Raw genomic sequence first — 7,425 nt, forward strand, 5'->3', positions numbered from 1 at the left:
AGATGGTTGTCTTCACCGGGCATTACAGGTTGAGTCAAACACTGCTGTTTAAAGTATTGCACTTTTGTATCATTGTTAGGTTAATCATCGTAGCTATTAGACTTGCTTATAGTTGTGTGATACAACAGGTGAACGGAATAACCCACAATCCCTTGCTCGCACAAAGAAAAAGGGGGGAATTGTTGCAGAATGACTCTAAGAGCAGGACCATAGAGCCCTGGAGGACTGTGCGGGCAAGGCCAGGGGGTGGCCCCCACAGGTAACCGGAGACAGGACATGGGAGGAGAACGTGGAGGAAGCTGTGTGGGGCTAACCAATACTGTTGTGCCAAGGAGGAGTGGCTGAATACCACTCCTCTATATATGTGAACTGCATCACAAATAAAGTAGAAGTTGCTTATCACCCATATTGGGTTGGCCTGTCTGCTTCTCCTCGCCGCTTACATACCTGTCCTTCCCTGTGTTCTCCTGACTCAGAGCAGGTTGTGCATTAGGGAATTCCTTGCAGCTGCAGGCCAATAACTTCCCGTGTTCTAGTTCCTTAATTTTTGTGGGGGCTGTCCTCTAAGCTGTAAGTGCTATGTCAGTGGGAAGAACCGTAGCTAGAGAATATTTATGCTGCACGAGTGCTGGAGGCTCCACGCAGTTCGAGGCTGTTCTGGACAAATTCCTGAGAATACCCAGCAGCAGAGCGGAATCAAAGCCTGGCTGTGCTGATAGAAAAATGACTCTGCTCTTTTCATCTGCTTCCGTAAGCTAAATATTTAATTCCTGTAGAGCCTTCTTACAGTTGCCAGAGGTGTAGCTACTTACGTCAACTGTATTTGTAATGCTAGGGGCTGAAGGGCTGTAAGAGGTGCCTTTGCTTAAACCAGTTGCAGGAAGTGAGAGCCTATAGAAACCAGGGATGCCTCCTGAAATGTGCGACAAGGCTTCCTGGGACTGAGCACCAGTGCCAGGATCCTCTGGGAGAGCAGCAGAGAGAGAAGACCCAGAGGAAGCAGCAGACAGTTGCAGAAACTGGTAGCGTGGCCCAGACTTAAATCCCTGAGCAAGAGCTCCATCTCTTCTGAGGGTAGCAAAATGCTCCTTGCGGGTGCCAGTAAAGGCGAGGGACTTGGAAGGTGTTTCTGCAGCTGCTTCCAAGCTCTCCTATAAATTCTGTTGACAAGTGTTGCTTGCTCCTCGCTCTTTGCTGATGCTCTAAAGAAAGGCTTACAGGGCTGTAGCGCAAACAAGAATGTGATGTTTGAAGATAAAAAGGTTTGCTGTCACTTCTGTTTCAGGAGGGAGATATCTTGCCAAATTCTTCGCTTGAAATCAATGTGATCTTTAAGCCCAAAGAAGCCAGAGTCTACCAAGAGACAGTCTACTGTGACATCTCAGGTACAGCTCCTTCCTCCTGCTCCTGTTCCCGCAGAGGAGGTACAAACACTCTTCCAGCCCGCTCGGATCTCATGTAGTTCTGGAGGGCTCAAGAGGGCAGTGCTGGCACATGCCGCTGTCCCTGCGGTTCCTGGTGGCCTCCTGTCCGAGACCAGGGCTCTGGCTTCCTGATCCTGGAAGAGACAAAGCAGTGAAGGAATAAGCTTTCCTGCCCTGGCTTTGCCAGCACTTGCAACACAGCTTTAGTGAAGGAGCACCAGGCCCCTGTAGACCATTTGCCTCCAAGATGAGTCTTTGTTGAGTGGCTCTCTCCTCGCTTGTGTGCAGAGTAGAATGGGATGGCAGTGAGACCTCATCCAAAATTTGAGCCAGGATTCAGGCACCTTAGGCTGCTTCAGTGGCTGAGAGCAGCTTTCAGACTGAAGATCTTGTGCTCTGTCATCTCTAGCAAATTTAAGGGAAATGACCCACCTTGGAGTTTAGCTGCAAGCCTTGAGGTCTCCGTTGCCTTTGCACCAAGGGATGTACACGTCAGCAGTACGTTTATGGCTTATGTGATCTGCTCAATGAGAAGGCTGGTTTTCCATGACTGGAGAGAGACTCATTGCAGGTCCGCCTCCGTGCCATCGTGGCTGAGCCGTCCCTCAGCCTCTCCAGGGACAGGCTGGAGTTCTCCGCTGTCCAGTGTGGGCAGTGCCAGGAAGAAACCGTCCAGCTCCACAACACGTTCCAGGTCCCCTGTCAATGGTCCATCAGCGTGAATGAGCCTGTTAAGGAGGTAAAGCACGGACAAGGTGTAACACGCAGCTTCTCGGGTGGGTTGTCTTTGCCTCTCTTGCCTTTCCTGCCCCTCTGGCTGCCTGAGCACTTGGGCTGCAGCTGGCTTGAGGAAGCTTTTGAGGGTACAGAGCAAGGCTGGTTCACCTGGGCCTGTTCACTAGCTGATGCTTCACTTGCCTGCCATCTTCACCCATTCCTCCTCCTCTGAGGACACTGCCTCCCCATCTGCCTGCCCTGCCAACATGTTTGCCCTCCAGTTCTAGGCAGTGGTGGCCACGTCTGGGTGGGATGAGGGTGCTCCCTGCACCGTGCCAGCATCTCGGAGCACTGCAGGAGCCGAGGCTCTGTCCTCCCAGACCAAGGAGACCTCACGCGACTGGTTTCTGTGCGCAGGTGGACAAACATCTGCCAGCGAGCGAGCATCAGAAGCTGCTCGAGGAGATGAAGTCCGTGCCCTGTGGCTTCGAGGTGCTGCCGTCAGCTGGAACGCTCGCCCCAGGACAGCAGTGCCATGTCCAAGTCCGTTTTTCACCCACGGAAGAGGTGAGATTGGAGGGTGTCACCCCCAGGAGTTCTGGCAGGGCAGTGTGGTAAGGGGAGGCCAGCAGAGGGAGCGGGGGTTGAGCTCTGCCTCCGCGTGGAGCTTTCTGCCAGCCCTGTGCCCACCGTGCCTCAGTTTCCCCTGCACGTTCCCACGCAGTTCGGGAGTCAGCTTAAATGATGGAGCATTGCCAAAGGCAGTTTGCATGTGGCCACCGTGACTTGGAAACTGGCAGCGTGTGACAGGATGGACGCAAGTGCTTCCATGCCAGGGGACAGTCCCAGGGATCTTTCAATTGCTCGTGGAGATTTCACCGTCTCGTGTCTGCCTTTGACCAGAGCCGAGCACTGAGCAGAGAAGACGATCCTTATTTGTGTCCAGTGAGAGCTCAGCTGCCTCTTTCACACAGCTGATGTTTGCCTGGTGCTGCAGTGCCAGGACTGTGTCTGAGAAAGCAGACCTTTCTCATGAGCGTTGCACTCCCCCGTGACTAGGTGAAAACCTCTGACGGCGCATTTTAGATCCACCTGGTAGCCAACTCTCCAGTTGCACTCCACAGCAGGACTCACCGCAGTTACTCCGAGCCATGCAGATGCTGTAGCCCCTGCTCTAATACCTGTTCTGGGTTCAGCTTAGAGGTGCTGACAAGACCCCTGATGACCCTGGGGCGATTGTTGACTTGGAGGCGCTGTGACCTGGGGCTTCACGGAGGACCTTTCTGTGCTGCTTGTTTGCAGAAGCGCTACCGGGGCGAGCTGCAGATCCAGATCTGCCAGAGCAGCCAACGCCTCCGGGTGCGGGTCTTGGGACGTGGTCTGGAGCCACGGCTGGAGTTCAGCCCCGCAGAGCTCGAGCTGGGACCGCTGCTGCCACAGAGCCATGGGGAAGAGGGGACAGTGGCGGTGAAGACCCCCTGTGAGGTTTACTCGCTGGAGTTTGACCAGCAGCGCCTTGCTGAGGAGCAGGTGAGAGGGAAGGTCTGTGCACACTCCTGTAGATTCCCAGCGCTCCAGCATTCCCAGGCTTGTGCCAGGGAGACGAGGGCAGTGCACAGGGCATAGCCTGGTGGCATTGCAGGGTTAGCCAGCTCTGCTGGCAGGCTGCCGAGGGACTTGGATAATCGCTGCCATTGCGGGGAAAGAATGTGGGAGGGAATGGCTTGGCTGGGGAGTCTGTTCACGTGGTGAGGGTCAAGAAACTCATCCTGTCTATGGTTTCTCTTTCCTCTGCGCACAGCTCCTACGGACACCGAAAGATGACAACAGCCACAACAGCTTGTTGCTGCCCCCGTGTGCCCCGGCTGAGAAGCTGACTGGTGAGGCCCAAGGAAGAGGCTTAAAAGTGAAGGTGAGATGAAATCTAAACGCTAAAACTCCAGGTGGCAAGCAGCATGTTTTTCTCATTTCCTCATCTCTTCCCCAGCCTACCATGGTTTGGGTTTCTGCCAGGAGAGTGGCAGAAAACCTTTTCTCCTTCTTTCCTTTTGCTTGATACCAGTCCCTACCGCCTCAGGTTGACGTTGTGGATCCACCAGGAAAGGTGGTGAAGCTAGGAAACGTCTGCATTGGGCAGACGGTGAAGAAGATCGTCACCATAGCCAGCAAGAGTGCAGCCCCTCTGGCCTTTCAGCTCAGAGTCACATCCACCGTGCCAGAGTTGCAGGAGGCTGGGGTAAGGCCCGTTCCTTCTCCGCAGAGCACTTCGGTGTGCCTGCAGGGGGCGGTGAGGAGCTGTGGGTGGGAGCTAGTAGCTAATGAGAGCTGGGGGCTGCCCTGGCTGCCCGTGCCTGCCCTGGCTTCCCTGCTGGCGCTGCTCTGCCAGCAGCTGCTTGCAGTGTGAATGCTTCAGCTGAGCTGTGTGCCAGGAGTCCCGGAGAGCCACAAGGGAGAAGGCGGCACAATTCCTCTAAGCTGTTTTAGACACATACATCAGGATGCAGCCATGTATTTTTAGGTGTGGGAAGGTGAGGGAGGTGAATCTTGCAAGAGGGAGATTTACAGCTCTGTTGGAACTTCCATGAAAGCTTTAGAAGACAGAGTTGAGCTCAGCGTGACCGGGTGGACACATGGCAGAAAACACCTTTGGTATTAGCTAGGAATGCTTGGGATGGAATGAGTGGGACTGGGGCAGTGTTGGTGGGGACAGAATGAAATAGTCTCCCCTCATTTCTTGGGATAGGTTCTGTGCTTGAAGCCCAGCAAGGAGCTAAAGCTGAAGCCCAGAGGAGACAGCTGCAAAATGCAGGTGACCTTCTCCCCGAAGCGCCGCATCCAGCCGTCCAGCGGGGAAGTGCTGCTGGAGTGCCGCGGGCTGGCTCTTTGTGGTGCGGGGCTCCTGCCAGGGCAGCCTCGTGAGCTTGGACCAGGAGCAGCTCAGCTTTGGAGCCGTGGTGCAGCAGAGCTACACGTGCCGGCGCGTGGCCATGCGGAATGTGGGCGACACAGGAGTCAGGTAAAGCAGAAGCCCGCCCCCTCTGAGGGCTGAGAGCTTGGATGAGGGTTGTGTGGGGCCGTAGTGTGCCCAGATAGTTCCTCTCTGCTTCTCCATCCCGGTGGAGAGTCGTGCAGCCGTGGCCGTGCAGTCAGGCCCTAGCAGTTAGCAAGGGGGTACACGCCAAAGCTTCTTTAGGGATGGGTGCAGTGGGTCCTGCCCAGCCTGAAGCCTTATTGCCAGGTGGCTCAGCATCAGGCCTGACATGTGGTGGGAAAGCCCGCAAGAGACTTAGAGCCTCACACTGAGACTTACCCTGCTTCAGAGCTCCCCGTGGCTAATCCTTCTTTCCTGTGCTTGTGCTTTCCTGGGCAAGGTTTACGTGGGACGTGGAGAGCTTCAAGCCGGACTTTTCCATCAGCCCCACGAAGGGTTACATCAGCCCAGGGATGGATGTCCCATTCATTGTAACCTTCCGCCCCTCGAAGCTGAGCCAGGCTGTCCAGTGCGAGGGGCTGCGGTGCTTCATCCAGGGCAGTGAGGCGCTGCGGCTTACGCTGTCAGGATCCTGCGTGGAGGCCCCCAGCCCCAAAGAGGTAACGCAGCAGGGACAGGATGGGCCCCTGGAGCCAGCATTTGCACCACATCTCTCCCAGGGCAGGAACTGAAGGACACTTGTGAGCACAGACTCGCTCGTGCCGGGGTATCCCAGAGAGAAAGTGCTGGGCAGGATTGCCAGAATTCCTGAGCCCTGTCGTTGCCTTTCTCCCCTGTTCAAGGTGCCGCTCCTCCAGTGAGCAGCTGGGCTGTCGTGGCTCTGCACTGCAGCACTCGTGCCATGGGAACACCCTGCCGGGCTCTTCTGAGACCCTCCCCACAGAGCCACCCCGCTGGATGCCAGCACTGCACCCGCAGCCACACTTCTCCCCCCTGCCGGGCCAGGGGAGGGCATTCAGCAGTAGGAAGGGGCAAGGCATCTGCATCCAACCCCTGGGAGCGGGCAACTGGGCAGCTGTTGGCTCTTGCTCCCAAAGAGAGCGTGGAGCTCCTCTTCATCCTGCCCATGAAGGAAGGGGCTGTGTGGCTGCAGATCTTGTCCTTGCACTGGAGTTTCCTTTCAGGACTCCCCGTTTCCTTTCAGCCAGCATGCAAAAGGCTTGTTCTGCTCCCTTCTTCAACAACAAGCAGCTCGATTTACTCCAAAAGCTATGGCCAAAGTGTAATTTTTGCACGTGACAAGGGAAGGCTGCTCCCTGTGCTCCAGGTGCTGATGTAGAGCCAGCGTGAGAAGAGTGGGAAGGGTTGTGGGTGTGAGCCAGCAGCCTCTGTGCTCTTCTGCTCCAGACCCTGACTTTCAGCTGCAATGTGCGTGAGAGGCAGAGCCAGACCATCCTCCTGTCCAACCTGAGCAGCGAGGCCTGGACCCTGCAGCCCATCATTGAGGGGAAATACTGGAAAGGGCCTGAATTTATCCGTCTGGAGGCCAGGCAAAAAGAAAAGGCCTACCAGGTCACCTACAGACCCCTAAGCATGAGCTCTGAGAGCAAGAAGCATCAGGTACGTGAGCTGGGCCAGCGTGCTGACCCTCGTGGCATGACCCTCGTAGCTCCCCCTGCTTTGGGCAGGAGGTTGGACGAGATGACCTTCAGAGGTCCTGTCCAAGCTGAAGGTGTCCTGTGCTCTCTGTTGGAAGCTGGGTTTTGTGGTGGCTGGGCTTGTTTCCCCCTTGCAGCCCAGGTCTGGCAGTCAGGCGTCTTGGGGCTTGGGTGCAGGGTTGTCCCTGCTGGGCACGTTTGCACAGTTCTCGTGCCCATTCAGGGCAGGCACTCACCAGGGGTGTGGTGTGGGTGGGAGAGGCCAGGGCCAGGGGACCATCGTGTTCTTCCCGAGGTGCTGGCTCTGCTGTTGTGACCCACCCTCCATGGTCTCTTGTCTCCCCTGCGCAGACCGACCGTGCCAACTTCCAGATGGCAAAATCCATCAGTGCGGCACCTGCCGGCACTGGGGGCTCAGACCTGAACGTGGAAGTGACCTTTGAGCCCTGCCACCTGGGAGAAGCCAAGGCCACGCTGCAGCTCAGCTCCGCATTGGGTGGGCAGTACTGCATCCCAGTCATCAGCCTTGCGCTGCCCCCTGCACCCCAGGGCCCCTTCCTCATCCGGTGGCACCACCTCCGTCTCCTTCAGGAACATCTTCCCAAAGGCCACGGCGTTCTGGTATGCAGTAAAGCACCCGGCCTTCACCGTCAGGGCCCCCGAGATGCTGCGCGCCAAGAGCAGCACCACCATC

General features: G+C 56.4%; 2 protein-coding genes across 2 annotated transcripts in view; both read left to right on the plus strand.

The window, feature by feature from the left end:
- The window catches only part of LOC133277234 (hydrocephalus-inducing protein homolog), a 23,259-nt gene extending 21,761 nt beyond the window's left edge, over positions 1-1,498 (plus strand). Inside the window, exon 9 of the mRNA XM_061468861.1 lies at positions 1,286-1,498. Coding sequence (XP_061324845.1) covers positions 1,286-1,462 — 177 coding nt within the window. The 3' untranslated portion in view covers positions 1,463-1,498. The remainder of the gene's footprint in view (positions 1-1,285) is intronic.
- Positions 1,495-6,772, plus strand: LOC133277228 (hydrocephalus-inducing protein homolog). Its single transcript, XM_061468852.1, has 9 exons — positions 1,495-1,575; positions 1,996-2,163; positions 2,559-2,708; positions 3,444-3,671; positions 3,943-4,053; positions 4,219-4,377; positions 4,885-5,157; positions 5,513-5,732; positions 6,481-6,772. The coding sequence occupies exons 1-8, from the start codon at positions 1,495-1,497 to the stop codon at positions 5,675-5,677; spliced, it is 1,335 nt and encodes a 444-aa protein (XP_061324836.1). The 3' UTR covers positions 5,678-5,732; positions 6,481-6,772.
- The last annotated feature ends 653 nt before the right edge of the window (positions 6,773-7,425 follow it).

This window comes from Pezoporus flaviventris, unplaced genomic scaffold, assembly GCF_033815535.1.
Source record: "Pezoporus flaviventris isolate CSIRO_AGI_PZ_B2104156 unplaced genomic scaffold, CSIRO_AGI_Pfla_v1 ptg000054l, whole genome shotgun sequence".
Taxonomy (NCBI): domain Eukaryota; kingdom Metazoa; phylum Chordata; class Aves; order Psittaciformes; family Psittacidae; genus Pezoporus; species Pezoporus flaviventris.

Bases quoted from the DNA above. Each gene is read 5' to 3' on its own strand.
- LOC133277228 (XM_061468852.1), top strand. From the start codon at position 1,495: ATGCCGCTGTCCCTGCGGTTCCTGGTGGCCTCCTGTCCGAGACCAGGG. The intron at 1,576-1,995 runs GTGAAGGAATAA...GACTCATTGCAG, and splicing joins ATCCTGGAAGAGACAAAGCA to GTCCGCCTCCGTGCCATCGT. The intron at 4,378-4,884 runs GTAAGGCCCGTT...TTCTTGGGATAG, and splicing joins CAGAGTTGCAGGAGGCTGGG to GTTCTGTGCTTGAAGCCCAG.